The 22320-nt window shown below is 36.6% G+C and overlaps 2 protein-coding genes across 13 annotated transcripts in view; one reads left to right on the plus strand and one right to left on the minus strand.

Annotated features, from left to right (window-relative positions):
• Abi1 (abl interactor 1) overlaps positions 1 to 17798 on the plus strand; it is a 77652-nt gene extending 59854 nt beyond the window's left edge. For 2 of the 11 annotated variants that reach the window (XM_005082677.4, XM_005082679.4), the window contains 4 exons: positions 2914 to 3090; positions 6229 to 6315; positions 10414 to 10599; positions 15091 to 17798. In XM_005082677.4, coding sequence (XP_005082734.1) covers positions 2914 to 3090; positions 6229 to 6315; positions 10414 to 10599; positions 15091 to 15266 — 626 coding nt within the window. In that variant the 3' untranslated portion in view covers positions 15267 to 17798. The remainder of the gene's footprint in view (positions 1 to 2913; positions 3091 to 6228; positions 6316 to 10413; positions 10600 to 15090) is intronic. The other 9 variants (XM_005082678.4, XM_005082680.4, XM_005082682.4 and 6 more) reach the window with 5 other exon arrangements.
• Pdss1 (decaprenyl diphosphate synthase subunit 1) overlaps positions 16858 to 22320 on the minus strand; it is a 44702-nt gene continuing 39239 nt past the window's right edge. For both annotated transcript variants that reach the window (XM_005082676.4, XM_040755397.1), the window contains 2 exons: positions 20923 to 21003; positions 16858 to 17306 (listed from right to left, as the gene is read on the minus strand). In XM_005082676.4, coding sequence (XP_005082733.2) covers positions 17166 to 17306; positions 20923 to 21003 — 222 coding nt within the window. In that variant the 3' untranslated portion in view covers positions 16858 to 17165. The remainder of the gene's footprint in view (positions 17307 to 20922; positions 21004 to 22320) is intronic.

A 22320-nucleotide genomic window follows, 5' to 3' on the forward strand; every position in this document is an offset into this window, starting at 1 on the left:
TTTCAGTGCATGAGACATTTGGATCTCTGTCTTCTATTCAGGCAATCAGAGGCCTGGGGCAAGGGTGGAGACAGGAAGTGAAACATGGAAAAGAAAATGTAGTGTGATACAGGGGATGTCTTGATGCTGTCCTATGTCATACTCTGAAAATTTTTGACGTGGACTAGGTTTTAAGAGATAGCTAAGGATGGTATGACATCACTTTCTTTCTTTTTTTTTTTTTTTGGTTTTACGAGACAGGGTTTCTCTGTATTGTTTTGGAGGCTGTCGGTCCAGCCTGGCCTCGAACTCACAGAGATCCGCCTGCCTCTGCCTACCGAGTGCTGGGTGAAATCACTTTCTTAATAGGATATTTTAAAATTGTTTTCTAGTTGGGAAGGACTAGACTGAGTTGTAAAGAATTCTGCATGCTGTAGTTGGGTTTTTTTTTTTTTTTTTACTCTTTGCTCTTTGACTCTTGGGGGCTCACCCCCCAGCTCCCAAATATATACACAGAGAAAGCATTTCTAACTTAAATTAACCTGTTTCTCTTCTTCTACTTTTTACCTTTGGTCTTTTACCTTTTTCTATTCTATTTATCTTCTTATTCTGTAGCTGGCTGTGTGACTGGTCCCTGGCATCCTCTTTCCTTCTCTTGATCCCCCATTATTCTTTCTCCTATTTATTCTCTCTGCCTGTCAGCACTGCCTATTGCTCATGTCTAGGTATTGGCCATTTAGCTCCTTATTAGACCAATCAGGTATTTTAGACAGGTAAAGTAACACAGCTTTACAGAATTAAACAAATGCAACACAAAAGAATGCAACACATCTTTGTATCATTAAATAAATATTCCACAGCATAAATGAATGAAATACGCCTTAAGCTAATATTCCACAACAACATTCAGTTTTAGAAGTATACAATAATCTGGATAGGAATAATGAGGTGTCTTTTATGAGAACTGAATTTCAATTTATATGAAATAAACTGACATTCCTCCTCCCCCCCTTTTTTTTTTAAATACACACACACACACACACACACACACACACACACACACACACACACACACACACACACATTTTGTTTTTTACGAGACAGGGTTTCTCTGTATTGTTTTGGAGGCTGTCGGTCCAGCCCAGCCTCGAACTCACAGAGATCTGCCTGCCTCTGCCTCCCGAGTGCTGGGATTAAAGGCGTGTGCCACCACCGCCGGCTCCCCCTCCTTTTATTTTTCTCAAAACATTTATATATACTGAGGAAAAAGAAAGAGATGAGAGAGGGAGGGAGATAATATAAAAAATATGACTGAAAATAGCATTGAAAGAAAATCTTGGTGAAATTGTTTTCAGCCTACTTTAATGGAAAATGATAATTGAAGCCACAATGAGTTGCTATTATTGTGTTAACTGGATAACTAAAATGTAGATGTCTGTGTGGCAATATTGATGGGGAGAGACAGACATTTCTGGTGGAGTTTATTTGTTGACTTCTCACTTCACAAGACTCTGTTGTTACCTAGTCATGTTAAACCAGCATCTACTCCAATTTAACAGTTTCAGTTCTAGAAATTAACCTCAGAGTACCATTTCTCAAAAGTACTAGTTCTTTAAAAGATTTCTTCATAGATTTTTGAGGTCAAAGCTTTATTCATTGCTTGTCCTTTTCATTTTGTTAAAGAGTTTCTTTTCTAGAGGCTTCATGAAGTCATTGCTTTGACAGCTAATGCCATGTGAACATTGTATATTAATGCATCTTACTGCTGTGTCACTTTGAATTCAAATACAGTTGTTATATATATAGGTATAAATCACTCCAAGGACAGCTTTTGGGGGTCCTTTAAGTTATAATTTTTAAGAGTGGACTCAAAGGCAAACATGTTTAGAAACCACTTATTTAGAGCATTGACTTTGAGAGCAGTAGGGCCAAACAGTTGTCAACATGGAGGAACTAGGAAGATATGTCAGTTTTCAGACCCTGTTGTAAACCTACTTAGTTAAAAACTCTGAAAATGGGACCTAAAAATCTATATTACAAGCCTTCAAGGGGAGATTTTCATCAGTGCTGAATCTTAAGAACAGTTATCCTAGGGAAATTTGGCATTTGTATTTAGCTGAGTTCATTTGTAAGGAGTAATATGTAGTAGTGCTAAGATTAGCACCTAAATGAACTTAAATATTTAATAACAGTAGTTGCTAACAGTTATAAAAATCAGAAAAACATACTTGACTGACAGTTTACATTGTATTACTTAGCCTAGATTATTTAGCCAGATAGAATTTTGAATCAAATTCTGAAACTTTTGGCTGTGGGAGGGAAGTTGTTTATGAAGCAGTTATGAATGACCCATAGCTAACAGCTTTTATCTCAGACTATCTGTGATGCTAATTTTGTTGGAGAAAGTTTACATATAAAAGCTCTGTATCGTTGTCCTTTCCTCTGATGGTTGATTCTTGGACACCCCTACCTTCAGTAGATCCAAAATCCTTAGCTATTCAAGTTCCTTATAAAAAATGCATGGTACCTGCAGACAACTTATACATTTACACCTTACTATATTTTAAGTCATCTCTAGTTTACTTATACCAATATAATGTAAATGGTCTGAATAGTTGTTATTGTGCGTTGTTTAAGGAACATTCTGGAGTACACATGCAGATTCTATGTGGTATTAGTGAAACAGCATTTGAGACTGTGCTTATTGCAAAGGTTTAGTAGTAATGTTCCATGTTTACTTTGTAGCTCTTCACAGTGACTGTTCCCCTTGTTTATGAACTTCAGAAGTAGAGCTAGTTCCATTTTCACCTTCCTTTTCCTTCATTTTGTTCTTTGGGCTTTACTAAGTAGTAAGAATCCCTACCCTACCCCTTTGTTCTGCTACTTTGGGTGTTTATAATGCTTTGTTGGTTGCCTTTGACTAATGCTTTTCAGCAGCCCCGGGCTCAGCTCCTGGTTCCCAGTATGGCACAATGACCAGGCAGATTTCTCGGCACAACTCTACCACTTCCTCGACATCTTCTGGTGGATATAGACGAACTCCCTCTGTGACTGCCCAATTCTCTACTCAGCCTCATGTTAATGGAGGTCCACTTTATTCTCAAAATTCAAGTAAGCTTGTGTTTTGCAGGCATACAGCAATAGTGGAGCTCCTTTTGAAGGAAATTATTTGAAACTGTTACTCTTAACTGTGATAGACAACAATTGAAGCCCTGCTTATTTCATGCTTATTTTTACTTTTGAATGTTAATCTTTGAATAACCATCTTAGAAGCAACTGCTTATCAAGTGAACTCAAGTTCACTTGAGTATACCCAATCTACCCAAATTCAACAAGTGCTTTAATATCCTATGAGTACTATTACAGTATAATTTGAACTGAAGAGCAAAAGTCTTACATTTAATGGGCATCATTTTGACAGTTTGGTAGTGATGCCAAGACACAAACATAGTCAAAGATTTTTAAAAAAGTAATAAAAAATTGCTGGCTATCACTTCTAAAGTTGTGACTTCTTTTGGAATGCTTTCTCTCCTTACTTTATCTGTCTGAATAATTCTATAGGTGGGAAGGATTTTCTTTTGATTTCCTTCTGTTCACTTCAAATTGCACATCCCAACACTAATTGCAGCCATTCTATTAAAAACTTACAGGGTTAGAAAATAGACATAGAATTAGAAAGAAAAGGTTTGAATATCTGAAGATAGTTATTGAGTCCACTTTTCATGTTAAGATGCTAAATCCGAAAGGGCAAACATTTGAAATAAGCCTGCTGTCCAGTATTTACTTTTGTCATTAAGTTATTGGGTATAAACTGACAGGTTTTTTTTTTTTTTTTTATAGCAACCTTTTCTCTTTTAGGTGTTTCTAGAATTGAATGTTCTATGAAGAGAATGATGACTTCTCTGTATTTCACGGGAATTTTCTTGGTTCTTTCATCTGCATATTTATTTATTTATTTATTTATTTATTTATTTATTTATTTATTTATTGTGGGGGTCAAGGCATTACTTGTAGCCCTAATTGACCTGGTGCTGCCCAACTCATACTGGCCTTGAACTTGCAGCCCTCCTGCTTGTTGAGATGACAGGCAAGCACCACCATGCTTAACTTAAGTAGAAGCTGTTGGTCTTTTGTTTACATTTTTAAGTACAGAGTGATTTGGTTATAGCAAATAGAAAAGTACTTTGGAATAAATGTCTATATTCACAGAGAAACCCAGGTTTATACAACCTTTTTCTGGACTAGAATTTTCATTCAGGACACTAAGAAATATTAACTATTAGCTGATATTTTACTTCACACTCCTGTATGGGTTTGAGTGGTAGCTTTATTATCTAAGTAGATTACAAATTAATCATTTATCACACTGGGTTTTTGTTGTTGCTTTTGTTGAGACAGGCTGTCATAGAACTCACTATGTAGATTAGGCTGACTGAATTCAATCATCTACCTGCCTCTGCTTCCTGAGGTCTGGGATTAAAGAAAGGCATATGCTATCATGATAAATTAGTTGTTTATCCCACTAGTTTCATGAACTTTTTTTCCATATTATTTTTTTTAGGTCCCATCTTTATGTTCATGTCCCCCACGCACTTTGCCTTTTAATTTACTCTTCAAATAGGGTTTTTATTTCACTAATTCACACTTGTCTAGTTTTTCAAATGTTTGTGGATCTCTTCCTTAGTGAATATATGTATTCTTTTTTGAAACTAGAAAGCACATTTAGCTACAGCTATTTAAGGGATTTTTGTTTTATCCAATTGTCCTTCAGTCTGAACGGCTGGTGTAGTTTGACTGGTGTGGTTGTATTTAGTGTTGTGATGTGCACGGTTTTCTCTCGTGTAGATGTGCTGGAGATGAGCGTCTTCAAAGCACATCTCATCTTCTCCCTCTACTAACAAGCATGACTAGCCACTAAGGGGTCTTCTGAAAATTATTTGGGCTAATGGGAGACTTTTGATTGTTTTTGTTTGTTTTAAAATAAGTACCCTCTAACCCTTTAACAAGTTTTCTCTGTAACACAATGAAAGAAGACTAGTTTCTGTTAGTGAACTGAATACTGTTTTTAGATCTTTATGAACTTTTAGCGCATATATATTGCACTAATTTTGGACTTGGAACCTCTTTCACGTTTTTATGCCTATCAACAAAATTTGTGTTCTGCAGTAGATAAAGTTAATTTTGATAAAATGATCTTTAGAACTAATAAAGTTGGTTTTCTTGGTTAATGTAACATCACTTATTGGTGACCACTAGTAAGCCGAATCTTTCCATTTAAACCTGTTGACTTTTTATGAGTCATTTTTAGCAGTTACTGTCGTGTTAAAATGAGACAAGGCAGTAAACATTCTTTGCTTCTAGTTTGTGTCAGTCTTTTACACATTTGTTAGTCACATGACTATTTGACATTAATTCCTTATAAAGTATCTCCTGAAAAAGGCTACACGTTTCAAATCAGCTAGTGTCTCACTAGAAATAATGTAAATAATTGTATATTTTGACTGATTAGAGATTAAGTTTCCTTTCTCAATATCCACAAAAAGACCAATTTTGATAACTTACCCTGAGAAACTGAATAATCACAAGGTACAAGGAACATTCTTGACCCTTAGTAAGTTTAGGGCTGATTTGTTACAAATAAAACTGCCAACTTAAAAAGTAACAAAAAATATTATTTTGTAAGCAAGAGTATTTCTAGAGAGGTGTCTAAACATAGATATATAGGAATCTTCTTTCAAGGAAACTTGTGATTAATGTATTGATTTATCTATATGTTTATACAGGCAATCAACAGCTGTTACACATTTATTTGGTTTCAAATTTGCAACATTACCTTAAAGCTAGACTAATCTGTTAGTATATAGTGTTACAGCAAAAACAGAATTTTGGAAGGCTCTGTAGGTATTTAATTGTGACATATTTTAAAAGTATTTCTTTAGAATTTGAAAAACATTGTGTTAAAATAAATGTTATAGGAAATTAAAAAGTTCCCCAAATAATGTAATGCTAGGTTAAAAGTAAGTGTATTTGTTATTTTATGCCCATGTGGCTTGGCCTGATTCTGTGGGGAAAAGAACTTGAAGAAGGTAGCAGGTTTGTTTGTTTGTTTTTGTTTTGTTTGTTTTCATTTGCAGACTGTTCTTGGCATACTTGTTTATGTTTGTGGTCCTTGTAACTGACTTCTGCTTTTTGTTTGTTTCCTTTTCTTTCTTTATCTGTTTTATTCCCAATACTGTGTTTTGCTGCCAGTGTCTATTGCCCCCCCTCCTCCCCCCATGCCTCAGTTGACTCCACAGATACCTCTCACAGGCTTCGTGGCCAGGGTGCAGGAAAACAGTAAGTCCGCAAACACAGCCTTCAGAGATTAGAGGCTGTCTCCTCTAGCATGCATGGCTGCTGAGTCACCGTTTTCTTTCTTCCTACTGAGAAGCTAATCTTACCTTGAAGAATAGGTACAGATGTGTGTTACTGAAACGGAAGAGCACGGGCTTCAGTTCTTTCCTCTTGTGTGCATGGTTACTGACCCATATCAATTTCAAAACTACAGTTTTCTTAAGTATTTAGGTGATCTAAGATATGAGATCTCTTTGCATATTTTCAAGCTTATTGAAACAAGAGAATGCAAATTCCTAATAGTTATTCAGAGAATTAGAAAATATTTTGCAGCTGGGTATGGTGCATGCCTGTAATCCTAAATCCTTAGGAGGTTGAGGTAGGAGATCTTTGTGTGTTTGGAGGATACTGTGGGCTATATAGTAAGACTTTGTCTTTAAAAAACTAAAGAAGCCAAAACAACAAAAATGTATACTCTAACAGATTTGTCAAGGTCTAGTTACACTGTACATTTATCAGGAAACTGAGACAGGGCCCCTCCACCCTCCTTTAATAGCACAACATTTTAGGAAGGACCATTGAAGTGACACAGTGAATGAAAACCCTTGTCATCAAGCATGGCGATCTGAATTCAGTCCTCAGAACCCACATGGTGGAAGGAGAGAACTTACTCCTGTAAGGTGTTCTCTGCATTACACATTTACACAAAATAAATAATGTGAAAAAATTAGAGAATGACTGTTGATTCTGATCTATATCAAGCTTCATTATTACAAATGAATCTTGGGGGCTGAAGAGATGACTCAGTAGTTAAGAGCACTTGTTGCTCTTGTAGAGGACCTGGGTTCAAATCCTAGCACCCTGGTGACAGCTCACAACAGTCTTAACTCAGTGCTGTGGGCTCTGTACCCATGTGATGCACATACATACATGTAGGCAAAACACTCATACACATAAAATTATTTTAAAAAAACCCTGAATCTTCAAGAATAAGTGAATCACATACATGTCATCTGTCTGAGGGGCTGACAAGGAAGGTGGAATCTGCCTCATGCCCTAACCAATAAGTGAGTGGACCTGTGAGATGACATGCCAAATATAAATAAACCTGACTATTTTCTTAAAGTTTTATCTTAATGAAGACTAGGCTCAACAACTCACATTAAATATTTTTAATTAGTCTAAGTAGACTATATCATTGCTGATAACCTTTGGGGTTACACAAGATTCTGCATGTCCAGAGTGAATATTGTGTGGCACATGAAAAGTACAGTTGCTGAATTGTTCAATATCAAACACTGAAATTAAGGTGGTATTTAGTTCTAATTTATTTCATTGGAGATCTCCCTAAAAATAAATTTCAGAATTATTTGAGTAGTGAGCAACCTACTTGAGCAATCCATCTTTTAGGAAAGTACATTTGTTGCAAATTCTAAGTTAGCTTTTGCTGCCCCTACATTGCATTTCTCATTCCTACCATCTTTATTCAGTGTTATATGCTAGGCTTTGGTAAAGATTCAAACAGTTTAAGACAAAATCCCTTCCTTCAGGAGATATGTAAGGGGCTATTGTTAATGTAGATTTGCAAGCCTTTTTATTATTAACTTCAGTTTGAAAAATCCTGTGTTTGGATATCTAAAATTAAATGAATCCTAGGTATTTAAAAATAAGCAATGAGTATAAATTTACTAGGCACAGTTGTTTGCCTCCTCATTTTTGATGCTCTTGGCAGTTGTACCCAGGGTGTACCCAGGGTCTTGCATGTGTTAGGTTCTAGAGAGCATTGACTAATTGGTAATTGGAAAGAACAGAAATCAGGTATTCATATTATTGCCAAAGAGATACCTCAACACAACTATTTTTGTTCTTTTTAACAAACACATGATGATGGGTTGTTGTTCTCACTCCATTGATATTCAGGTTTATTTCTATTGCATATCTCCACTTTACTTTATGAAGTGCAAATATTTTATGTGCTTTTTTTTGTTTTTGTTTTTTGTTTTGGTTTTTCGAGACAGGGTTTCTCTGTATTTCTTTGGAGGTTGTCCTGGAACTGGCTCTGTAAACCAGGCTGGCCTCAAACTCACAGAGATCCACCTGCCTCTGCCTCTCGAGTGCTTGGATTGAAGGCATGTGCCACCAACTTCCAGCTTTATGTGCTTTTTAAATACCTCTGATGCCCAGAGGAAGTAATGATAAAGACATGTAGCTTTTAACCTAGTCTGGTTTAAGATATGAACCCCTAATGAATTATGCCTTTTATTATTAACAACAGAAAGCCTTTTGGATCAAATATGAATAGTGCTAAGTAAAAATTAGAGCAGAAGAAAGTTGGATTGACCAGACTTTTGTCATAAAATTAAAATAAGCCGATGTATACTTAATGACAGTTGAATGGAAATCTTCAACTAGTAGGTTGTAAAAATGAAGGTAACAGCAATGTCGGAACTCCAAGAAATGTACAATGTGCTTTGGTTAATTGCTGTCAGGATGGGCTCCCACCCGTTCTCTTTCTCCACACCAGAAAGCTTTATGGAAGAGGTAGGTATAGGCAGAAGTAAGTGAATCAGTGCATGTGGTGGACAGCCCAACTGTAGACTCCTCAGATTTCTGTGAGCATCACCACAAAGAATTTATTTTTATTATCTTTTTCATCTTAAGGATAAAAGTAGAAATCACAGAATTGAAGAGGTCAGGATACAGGACTGTTTTTTGCATGCTTTAAAACTGAACCTCTTGGTTATGTTTTCAACATACTCTACTAGGAAAATCCTTTAAAAGTTACTTCAGCTTATTTAAGAATGTTTTCCTTCCTTCCTTTCTTCTCTCTTTTCTTTAACTCTCTCTCTCTCTCTCTCTCTCTCTCTCTCTCTCTCTCTCTCTCTCTCTCTCTCTCTCTTCCCCCTTCTCCCCCCTCTCTCCCCCTTCTTCTCTTCCCCCTCTACCCACACCAACACCCACACCCCAAAACCAAGAACCACTTTGTGTAGCTATGGATGGAGTAGAATTTGCTGTATAGACCAGGTTGACCTTGAACTCACAGAAATCCACCAGCTTCTACTTCCCAAGTGTAGGGATTAAAGACATGCACCACCTTGCCTGATAAGTTTATTAAGGAATTTGTGGTAGAAGTTTGAGCATTAGTTGTGTAGCTTTGAATTTCTAATCCTAGAAGCATTGGTGGCCCAGTAAGCACAATTCTAGTCCCACACACCCATGTCACTGTTAACACCCTAGATTCTTTATAGCATGCATACACACACTCCCTAGCCATCTAGAATCTGAAGTGTGATTCATTTTTATTGTTTGTTTAATTTTGTTTCTTTTAAAATTACTACATCAACATTTTGTGTTTAAATCTTGTGTTTAAGTTAGAAAATTGAATCTTTAGGATCTGATGTCATCTCATGATTGTTTATTAGCCATGATGTAAAATCTTAGTTTACTTTCTACATTAAATTTTGATTATGAATATAATTAATACTTTAAAAATATTTAATGTAATTTTCTAGTTGGGAATTTTTTGTTGTCTTTATTAAAATTTAAATAAATAAAAATAGAAAACAAACAAACAAAACCTTATACAGATGCAAACCTGATATTACAGACTTGCTTTTCTCTCTGTTAAAACTATAAATAAAAAGTGTCCATTTGAGATGTAGTTTCTAGGGCAGTAAAGCTATTAAAAGCCAAAATTGAAGGCATGACTATACATAGTAAAACCAGTCAAATCTCTAATGTACGATACTGAATGGTATTCCCAATGACAGGGTCCCTTAGGTAACCAAGCCCAGTGGAGCATTTGTTTTGATCTGAGTCTTAGGATAAGGAAACTTCTTTACTCTTGTAATTCTTATCAAAGTAGATACTGTATCCTAACCTATTGCATTCATTAATTTGTAGTATTTATTATGTTTATTTAGCTCATTGTATTATTGCAAAATTACGCTTAAAAGCAGTATAAATTTTAACACACCCAGCTTTTATTTCTAATCACTGCATGTTTTATATAGTGCATGCTGTAGGAGTTAGAATTTTGTTAAATTCTGTTAATTAAAAATGTTTCATTTAAATTAATTGCTTGTCTGAATCCTTTTTTAGTTGCTGATAGCCCAACTCCACCACCACCTCCTCCACCGGATGACATTCCCATGTTTGATGACTCTCCACCTCCACCACCGCCTCCTCCGGTGGACTATGAAGATGAGGAAGCTGCAGTAGTTCAGTATAGTGACCCGTATGCAGATGGTGATCCTGCATGGGCTCCCAAGAACTATATTGAGAAAGGTGAGGTCTTACTGTCATGGACGGATTTGAAGTCAGTAACCCAATTACAGAGTTTTATTACTGTTAAAAAAAAATCACATCCAATGTTTCCTATCTGCCTTAACAGTCAAGACGGTAACTCGTACTGCATATACTTTGTGTTCTTGGACAATATGTAAAGGAGGCTTTCTTTCGGTATGTTTTAAATTACATTTGTTAGATGTGCCGTTTTCTTTTTAAAAACATAATTTCTTTATTGAATCTTTGGGAAATTTCATATCATGTACCCCAGGTCCACTCATCTCCTACTCCCTCCATATTCACCACCACCCCTGTCCCCCAGCAGCCCTCCAAACAAAGATAAAAAAAAAAACAAAAAACAAAAACATAAAAAATCCTCCCAAAGCAAACAAAAACAATCAAACAAAAGACCAAAAGAAAATAAACAATAATCAAAACAAACCTCTTCACTCCTCCAACTCCTCCATCTTCCCTGCTCCAACACCTCTTCATTTGTCTGGGTGGCATTGGGAACCACATTGTGCCACACAGCATAGACTTTTCTCTAATCAGCTTTACTTGCAGTGAGTCACTGGTCTGGTTTTAGGCCTCTGGTACATCGTCATCACTGCATGCTTACTGGAGCTCCTCTGGGATATCCCTCGGCTGCTCTGAGTCATGGAGGTCATAGGTTATTATTGTTCTACAGGACCAGTCCCTTCACTGCCTCAAGCAGGTCCTGGATGTTAGGGTAGAGTTAGTGTGTGGACCTGGGTGGTAGTAGAGCTGGTCAGTCCAGGCCACTAGGAGTGCTTCTGGCTTCAAATTGACTTGCTTGTCTGTCGTTTTAAGGTCAGTTAAGGCCCAAAACTGAGCTAAATGACTTACTGAGGCCATAAGTAATTAGTGATGATTTTAAGCATTCCCTCTGGCTCCACCTTTTCTTTTTTCTTTTTAAATTAAAGGTCAGGAGTAATTTAGATTTTTGCTGGTTATATTGACTTGGCTGTTTTGTAGTCCAAAGTCAGGAGTTATTATATATGTGAGTAGATGTAGCTGTGTTCCATAAAACTTTATTTTTAAAAATTGGCAATGGGATGCTAGAGAAATGGCTTAGAGTTAGGAACATTTCTTGCTCTTGCAGAAGACCCAGGCAGGTTTAGTTCCTAGCACCCACATGGTAGCTCACACCCATCTATAACTTCAATTCCAGGGGATCTGATGCCTTCTGACTCCTGGAACCAATGGGCATTGTTTGTTGACTTCTTGTGTAAATAAAATTAATATTTAGCAGGATTAAGCTAAGCATGGTGGTGTATACTTGAAATCACAGTACTCTAGAGGCAGAGGCAGGAGGATCATTTTAGATTTGACAGTTGTCTCATCTACATAATGATTACCTCAGTCTTTGCTATGGGCAAAGAAAAGATTTAGAAGGATTATTGACTTGTTTAGGGATTGTGTTGCTGTGGTAAAACAACATGACTTGAATCAAGTTGGAGAACAAAGGGTTTAATTGTTACAGTTTATAAGGGAAGTCAGGGCAGGAACCTGGAAGCCATGTAGGAGTACTGTTACTGACTTGATTTTCTTTGCTTGCTCAACCTACTGTCTGTCTGCATTTAGGACCACCTGCCCAGGAGTGGCACCACCCACCATGGGCTGTGGTCATCCACATCAATCACCAGTCAAGAAAATGCACCACAGACTTATACAGACCATTTTCTTAATTAAGATTCTCTCTTCACAGACATGTTCCTAACTTGTGCAAATTAATATAGAGCAGCGAGGACACGTATATTTCAAGTCATAATAGCCATTTTTGTAATGACAAGATAATGAAACCTGTTTAATTTGGATTAACAGTTTATGACAAGACTATTATGAAAGCCTTGTTCTTATTCTTGTTCTTATTAATAAATCAAATTTAACCTAATATATGCTGATGTGATCCTATTCTCTGGATTAACCTAATAGATTTAAATTCCAGAGAGCCTTACAGTACATATAGAAGGGAGAGTTTGATCCTTTATCTTGATTAGATCCTGGAGAAATAGAGTCAACATCAAATTATTATTAGTGGTTAAGTAGTTGTAAGGGAAATGATATTAGGGAGTATATACATTGAGATAAGATTATTACAGAGGAAACCTGAAACCAGTGTGGTTCACTACCTTTTTGAGCCATCTGCATAAGAGGATCTAAGAACATGAAATGGTTTTTGTTTCCAGCTCTTTTTTATTCCCCCCCTGGAGATGGTTTCTCTGTAGCTTCCGAGCTGGAACTGGCTCTGTAGACCAGGCTGGCCTCAAACTCATAGAGATCCGCCTGCCTCTGCCTCCCGAGTGCTGGAATTAAAGGCGTGCACCACCAATGCCTGACTTGTTTCTGGCTTTTGTCAGTTTAAAGTCAGTGTATAGCACTGAATCTCACCTCCTGTGACTCTAGATACAAGAGTATTACCAAAGTTAAATTATTTACAGAGCTTTTCTTAATAATTGTCAATCCTTTGCAGTCACATGATCCTTGTAGCTTGTTATTTAACCAGGATATTTTTTTGATAGTGTGTGTACATTTTTTTTTCTTTTTTTGGTTTTTACGAGACAGGGTTTCTCTGTATTGTTTTGGAGGCTATCGGTCCAGCCCGGCCTCGAACTCACAGAGATCCGCCTGCCTCTGCCTCCCAAGTGCTAGGATTAAAGGTGTAGTGTGTACACTTTTAAGCTTTGATATGCTATTGAGATCATAATCACATACTGTGATTTTGCTGTAGAACTACAATGGAAAGAAATGGGCTTGTGAATCCGCTTACCACATTGTTTTGTAAGGAGAAAAGACTGCCTATTTAACTTAATAAATGATGGCAATTGAGGGGACTGGAGAGATGGTTCAGCGGTTAAGGCTACTGAATGGTCTTCCAGAGGACCTGAGTCCCAGCACCCACATGGCAGCTCACAACTGTCTGTAACTCTAAGATCTGACAGTCTCACACAGACAGACATGCATGCAGGGAAAACACCAATACATATAAAATAAAAATAAGTACATTATAAAAAAAAAAGAAAAAATGATGGCAATTTATCTGTATGTAATCTTTCCCTATTTCACTAATTTAGAGTTAGTAAGGAGACTGGTCCTCTTTCTTAGGGTAAAAATATAAGCATCATAAATGTTCAAAAAATAACTCATTTAAAAAAAATAAAGGAGCCGGGCATTAGTGGCGCATGTCTTTAATCCCAGCACTCGGGAGGCAGAAGCAGGCGAATCTCTGTGAGTTCCAGACCAGCCTGGTCTACAGAGTGAGTTCCAGGACAGGCTCCAAAACAATACAGAGAAACCCTGTCTTGAAAAACAAAACAAAACCAAAAAGAAAAAAGGGTGCTAAGAATAAATTTGAAAAAATCATGTTATATATTTACCATTCACATGTAATTTTAGACTTATGTTATAGAATGACTTTAAGGAAATATTTAAATTCACAAAGAATATAGAAAGTAGTACATCTAAGTTGCTTTCCCTTTCTACAACAACTGGAAAGGATATTTTAACTGGAAAGGAAGAGTATATTGAACTTTGTATCACACTTTCTGCGTTTTCCCTTACTTTACCATCTTTAAAAACAAACTTTTACAGTTAGTAGTCCTTTTTCCATTTTAAAACTGTGCATATCACCATCATTTACCATGGAATTTTGAATAAGTAATTTATAAATGTATGGTATGGTTAAAATAGACAGCTTGAGTTACCTGGTTTACTTAATGACTACGTAGCTGTTCATAATGCATTTGTAAAATGGTACTTTGCTTAGACATTCCATGAATATTTGAATGACTAAAAACACTAAATTAACCCTGAATTCAACACTTGGTTCTATGGGACTGCAGGTCTGTAATCCTAGCACCTGGTGTTGAGACAAAACCACAAATGTGAGATCAGTCTAAGCTAAAAAAGAGATCTTGCCTCAGAAAACCAAAACTAAAATGTAAATCCAAGATTTTAAAATTATTATTACTTCATTTATTTTATGGTATTGGGACACATGCCACAGTCTGTATGAAGATCAGAGGATAACTAACAGCCAATTCACAAATTCTCTCCCGCCATGTAGTATTCTAGGGATCAAAGTCAGGTCTTCTTGGTGGCCCTCAGATGTTTCTTAAAGACATTTAGAACCCAGTGTCTTCTGTAGTGTGATCATATTGTCAGTGTGATTAGTGTGGTTAGAGGTTTAGGAACTTTGTTGGCCACTTACTTACATTGGTAGGAAAATTAAGTTCAGCCAGGCCACTGTGGCGGTGGTGGTGGTAGCAGCCTACGCCTTTATTCCCAGTATTTGGGAGACAGGCAGATGGATCTCTGTGAGTTCCAGGACAGACAGGGCCACACACAGAAACCCTGTCTTGAAAACCAAAAATACTTGGTTTTCCTCTACTATATAGATTTGTCATTACATTTTAAAGTTCAAGTAAATGGAGATTGTACTCTCATGTCATACTTTTTTTTCCCCCACAGTTGTTGCAATATATGATTATACAAAAGACAAGGATGATGAGCTGTCCTTTAAAGAGGGTGCAATCATCTATGTCATAAAGAAGAACGATGATGGCTGGTTTGAAGGAGTTTGCAATCGAGTGACTGGACTTTTCCCTGGGAACTATGTGGAATCAATCATGCACTATACTGATTAGGTCTTTTCTTTTTTCTTTTCACGTAGGTTATTACTCCGTCATATTGTGAGACTATATGGTTAACAGAATTGTCTTAATGTTTAAAATGTGCCCATATTTTCAGGATATAATGTTTTATTGGTATATTTGGATGTCTACCTGTAAGCATACATTTTGGAGGCAGTTCACATATTGCTAAACAGCAATTTTATACCAGAGACTGCCTGTAATTGATTATGCATATATACTCACACCTTGATAACTTTATGACCAGCCTAAATATTCTGGGGATGTGGGTTATTATGTTTAACAAATCATGGCTCAGAATGCACCGTTACATGTGCAGCATGGTCACTAACATTATGTCAGACTAATAGGAAAAACAAAACTTAATGCTGGTGCTGGTCATACTTTTGGTTTAAATTCTCGTTTTTTAAGAATACTGTGTTTAAAGCATGCGTAAAATTTTATGTATTGAAAGATACTTAACAGTTCAAGATGCTTCCAGTTTGTGTAATGTTTATCTGGAGTACTTATACTTGAGTCTCTAGTGAAACTAAAGATTATCTGTAATGTTGTAATTTGTACCTAAGTTTTTTAATGAGTGAAATTTGCATTATAAATTTTCCATTCATAAAAATACGTAAGTGAACCAAGGGATTTTGTCCTCTCCTTTACTGGTTTGCTTTAAACATGTGTGCTCATGCATATGCATGCACGCAATCCCAACACAAAAGATTTATTGCAGAATTATGGTTCTATTTTCTCAATGTATTAGCTGGGAAATGTTTTTAGCTTTATCTTAATGTGTCGGAACAGCAAAGTCACAGAATTTTGCAGATTTCGGAACTGAGACATTGTGTCAAAGTAAGCACATCATCCTGTAGGTAAAAATTCTAAGGGGTGCCACACCAGTCCTGCGGTTTTAATGAAAATGAATTCACACTAGTTGAAAATGTTTTACATATTGTAAAAGTGAATGCAATTAATTTGCAGGTAGGCATATTTAATGTATTACCTGGCACTAGCAACATAAGATTTTACAATTGGGAAAGAAGGCGGGCCATGTATTACTCTGTAAGCAGGTAAATAAGCAGGTTTGTATTGTGACTGAAATGCAACACATGCACTTTGTGTGTCTCCTTGATTTAAGGGAGGGTTAGAGGGATATTTCTCTTGTATATAATTCTGTTCTGCTTAGGATATTACAGTAGATCACACAAGTGTGGTTTCTATGTACTGAGGATTACAGATGTATGACAGCATAGTAAATGTGAGAGCAGCGCAAAATATTTCTGAAAATTAAAGAGCATTGTTCCTACCAAATCAACAACTATTTCATTTATATTTTACCTTTGTTATTTTTGAAGTATTATGTCATTAGTGATCAGATAGCTATATTATGCCTTTTCTTTTTGAAGCAGAATGTTTTCTTAATTTGTAAATAACCTGTTGTCTAAATTTTATCTACAGTCTTTTATAATAAACTATGCTCCTACATGAAAAAATTTGGATATTGTTAAAATATAACGAATGTAGCTTATATTAAATTTAAGTACATACTTCAGAATTCTCTGACCTTTAATCCTATGATGAAACAAAGACAAACCACTTGAATTTTAACGTTGATTATTTATTTGTGTAATGGCTTTACATGTGGGCATTAACAATGTAAACAGGACCACACATAACCATCAGGATACCTCGATTAGAATTTATAGGACTATAATGACACTGGTTTAATTACATTTAAAAAGTTTTCTGAAAAACTTTGCCAATAAAAAAAAATTGCCCATCAATAAGGTTGAAATTATTTCCTAAAGTGATTTTTGGTTATCTGCACATGAAGCAAATAGTGTTTCACAAAATTCATTAGGCACAGTCTGGTAAAATAGCTGCCAGAAAGAACAGGAAGAATTGTCATTTATCTCTTGTGAGCACACTTTCAGAAAGCTGGATGAGGGCATCCCTTTCTGTGGATGGTCTAAGTTTCCTGATCTCTCTCACTGCTTCATGGCAGTACTGCTGGGCGAGGTAGGTTGTTTGTTGAACGCCATCACTCTACAGGAGACAACAAAACAGACAGATCAATGATCAGCTCCCAGAATGCTGTCACAATAGATTAAACAGTTGTTAATCTGAAGTCCTTTCCAACAATTATATCCCCTTTCATATGGAAACACGCTTTAGTTCTATTAACACACACAGAATCTGTCTCTCAAGCAGCCAGCCATTTTCTGCTCCTTCTACTGAAGCATTACAAGTTTTAAAAGTTGTATCTATATAAAAGACCTTACTATTTTAAAATGAAAACTCAAAGGGCTTGTGATTAAAAATGCCTTTCATATTGCAAATGATACAGCTCGTCCCCAGCGTTTCTAAATCTAATCATATCACTGTCTTCAGTTCTGTGGATTACTTTTGCCATCATGTATGAGAACACCACTGCTTCTGTCTTCTCTGTGCCATTAAAGATGGTTACACTCTGGAACTATGTTTCTAATGTTGGTCCTTTGTAGAAGTTGGACACTAATAAAGCGTTTTGTTCTCTGATACAATATTTACTATGGAATTAAGTAGTATAATAGTAGTATAATAAAACACTTCTAGCCTGGTGGTGGTGGCTCACACCTTTAATCCCAGCACTCGAGACAGAGGCAGGTGGATCTCTGTGAGTTTGAGACCAGCCTGGTCTACAAGAGCTAGTTCCAGGACAGCCTCCAGAACCACAGAGAAAACAAAACAAAACAAAACAAAAAACCAAAATACCACCACCAACAAAAAAAAACCCACTTCCTTCTCCATGGTTCTCTTATATTTTGATTGTGAGCCCAGTCTTTAGCGGCTAAGCCGTCTCTCCAGCTCTTCTCCATGTTGCTCAATCGCTGTTATTTAGATTATAGTCTTCCTAATATATGGTTGAAAAGCTAGACTCAAAACATGAGTTTAGTTTTCTATGCCATCTTGCAAAGAAGCATGCTTTCTCTTCTTTGGTGTTTCAACACTTCTTGCTGATGAACCTGTGCAAGTAACCTACTTCAAAGGGTATGTGAGAAATCAACTTGGTTTTCTTTTTTGAGACAGGATTTCATTATGTAGCCCTGACTGGCCTAGAGCTTACTATGTAGATCAGGCTGGCTTCAAACTCAGAGATCCATCTGCCTTTGCCTTCAACTTGCCTGAAGATATATTGGATAATGTAACTCAGTAGAGAACTCCAGGTTTAAAATGTTTATTTGGATGATCATTTGGAAGGCATTGCTCCACTGTCTTCTGCCATCTAGTATTTTTATTGCACAAAGCCAGTTTTGGTATCTTTGCCTTTGTAATGACCACTTCATAGATTGTCTTCTTAAAATATGTTACATTATTGCTTTCCCATACATACATATTATTACACTTCATTCTTATTGACCCCTCCTGCTGCTGTACCCAATCACCACTTGTTACCGGTCCTCTTTCTCAATGTTACCCTTTTGTGCTTTTATATAAATATAGTCCATTAACTCTTCCTTCCCCACTTAAGTTCTTTTTTTCTTCTTTTATGATCTACACATGTACAAATTTAAATCTAGAGTCTTTTTATGAAAAATGATTTGAGACTGACTTGTTCTGACTAACAATCTTTAGTTCTGTCCATTTCCTGTAAATATCATAATTTTATTTTTAAATATTTCTTTTAAGATTATGCATATGTCTGTATGTGGATATGTACATGTTGAGTATGGGTGTCATGTAGTCTAGAAGAGGGTGTCTGAGCTCCTGGAACTGAGCTACCAGACATAGATGCTATGAACCAAACACATGTCCTTAAAGAATAGTAAGCTATCTCCCCTGCTCTGATTTATTTTTTCCTTATGGCTAGATAGAATTCCATTGTTCATATGTATCTGATTTTTTTTATTCATCAGTTTGTGAACACCTAGGTTAGTTCCATTCTTAGCTACAGAGAACAGTCCAGTAGTAAATAGACTTAGACTGTAAATATATCTGATTATATGCTGTCTTAAAGGTCCACAGGATGTATACCCAGGAGTGATACAGCTAGGTCATATGGTAGTTCTCTGCACTGACGTCCATCATGGCTCCATGAGTTTATATTCCCATTAGTAGTAAAGGTTCCCTGTACCCTGCACTCTCACCAGCATTTATTTCTCATTATTTTCTTGATAACAGGCATTCTTCTGATGATGGTTAAGATGTTATTTCAGTTATAATGTCCATTTCCCTAATTGCTAAAAATATCAAACACATTTTCAAATGCTGACCATTTGTATTTCTTTTGAGAATCATTAGCCTAATTAGTGAATGCTTAAATTAGCATTTAAAGTTTGCAGTTCTTTATATATTTTGGGTGTTAAATATATAGTCTGTATAGTTGGCAGGTTTTCTTTTTCCTATTGTGCACGCTGCCTATTGATCATGTGTGGATTCTCCTAACTAGTTTTCAGTGTCTTTTCTATTCACATTGTCCTCTGCTCAGAAGTTTTAATCAACTCTTTAGTAATCCTGAGTTGTCCACACATATTTTGCTATAAGAACTATAATTAATTTCCCCTTTCAGTCTCACTGATCACTTGAGACTTTGATTAGCTTTCTAACCATGTTTTTGGATATACCTGAGCATGGTACCAAGATTTGTCATTATTCTCTAAAATGTATCAATTGCTCTAATTATTTGCATTACAGATAGGTATTATAAACAAACTCAAAGTAGTCTAAAGTATAAAGTAATATTCTAACATTTGATACACGTAACTTTAAATATCCATGCATCTTTGATATCCAAGGAGAGGTTCTGCAACCCTTGGGGATACCAAATGGCTGCAGTATTTATTTCTAAGGCCCCTTTGATGGATACTGGAATTGAGCTTTTTATAGCACCACCGAGCACTCACTAAAACACTGGAGACATAATTATTTACATTTATAATTCTTTCATGTGTTACATACACACAGAATATAGATCTCAGACTATACTTGTTATTAATACTTGATTGCTTACTCCACTGCATGCACATCACTTGTCGCCTCTATACAACTATGAATTTGGAAACTGATCATTCTTTTAAAAATTCCATTTATGTTATGCGCTTGGTGTGTGGGTGTGGGCAAGGACATGGCAGGGTACATGTGCATGTAAGTTTTCTCCTTCCACCATATGGGTCACTGAATAACTTGAAAGAGAAATTATATTAATTGAGCTTTTTTTGGCTTATGAGATGGCTCAGCAGGTCAAGGAGCTTGTTGCCATGCCTAACTGAGTTCAACCTCTAGGACCCACATAGTGTAAGACAAGAACAAACTCCTGCAAGTACAATGCATAGGCACTGGAATTAAATGTAAAAGTAAGTTGGGCTCGTTCTTTCTTTCTTTTTTTTTTTAAATGAGCACCTTTCCTAGTTTTTGTTAAACCAACCCGACTTTTCATTAAAAAAAAAAAAAAACAACAAACAAAAACCAAAAAACCGTAGCTGTACCTGCTGCTGTTGTCTTTTGTATTTTTAAATAGTCTTACGAAGTGGGGGAAGGGGAGATGCCATAAAAGTGTCTGCTGCCAAGTCTGATTGATCCCTGGGACACACATGGCAGGAAAGAATCTATTCTCCTCACCAGTCACTCTCTGCCTTCCACACAGGTGGCTGGGCACATGCATATACACAAAGTATAGTCTTACCTGTAATACATATTGTCGCGCTCTGTCCACATCTCCTGGCAAACTGAACCGTCTCATTATCATAGCATTCATTTCTGGGAACTAACCAAAAAGAAGGGAAATCTATTTATTGTTTTGAAGGAATGAAGCATTATACAAAAACATAAAAATGGGGGTTGGAGATAGCTCAATAGTTAAGAACATTTGGTGCTCTTGCAGAGGACCTGTATTGGCTGTCATCCACATCAGGCAGTTCACAATCTTCCTGTAACTCCACTTCTACAACAAGATCTGTCACTCTTCAGGCCTCCAAGGCCCTGCACATATGTGGTGCACATGCAGACAAGCAGGCATACACACACACACACACCAAACAAAAACATAATTGTTCTATCCATAGTCCAGTTTTGAGTACGTTTCAGGAAAACAAAATACTATTTTGAACATCCCTGGGTTCTAATTCAGTAGGCATGGTTTGAGAATGCCTTTTAGTGGATTTCCAAGAGATGTTGATACTGCTGGTCTAAAACAACATTTTTAAAACCACTTGTCTTGAAGGAGGTTAGGAATTAGAGATTGTTGACTGCCACTGAAACCATTTGTTTGGGTGTGGGGCATTGGTGGGGGTTTACATTAAGTGCCTACATCCCATCAATTCCCAACAAAACTGATTATACTGATGTCATGATTACCAGAACTTCCTCGATATTTTAATGCATAGCAAAGTTGAGACTGACTGAATTAGAGGAGGTAGAGGTATCAATCAGCCAGGTCAGAGTAGTGAGTTATAAAAAAAGACAAGTGGGTTTGGGGTTACAGGTCAGCATTGGAGCATTTGCCCAGCATGTTAGAGCTTTGGTTTCAACCCTAACACCACAAGAAACAAAAACTCATGAACTTGGAGACTTCATAGGGGAGGAAAAGTCTTCTTTCTGCTTTTCCAGGTTCATGGTTGGTCCAAGAACTAATTCATTATAGCACAAACAGAGAGATAGGTGAATGCGCTGCAGGGGCTGATGGCTGGAGCTAGATCTCAGACCTCACAAAAGGAGAGACCTGACTCCTGCAAAATCCACTCAGCCACTGGTGTTCCTGCCATTTATGTGTACATGCACAATAGAAATTTTTAAAAAAGCATTAATGAAAATGTCTTCTATCCTCATTTCTTAGCAGCTATTTAGGAGGACTGCTACCATCACTAGGACAAAGCCAGGACAACACACATTACTTCCACACCAAGCTCCATGTATGTCCAGGTTCTGCCAGCAACCACCCCATCTGAATCTGCCTTTTCAGTTTGAAATTTCTAATTTCTAGCAGTCTGCAGTTCCATGGAGTAAGGTGTGTTTGATCACAGACATCATTCTTAGAGCAGTTTCCCTGCACGATGCCTGAAGGATGAAGTAAGTTTTACTGTAA

Source organism: Mesocricetus auratus, unplaced genomic scaffold (assembly GCF_017639785.1).
Source record: "Mesocricetus auratus isolate SY011 unplaced genomic scaffold, BCM_Maur_2.0 Super-Scaffold_100013, whole genome shotgun sequence".
In the NCBI taxonomy this organism is placed as follows: domain Eukaryota; kingdom Metazoa; phylum Chordata; class Mammalia; order Rodentia; family Cricetidae; genus Mesocricetus; species Mesocricetus auratus.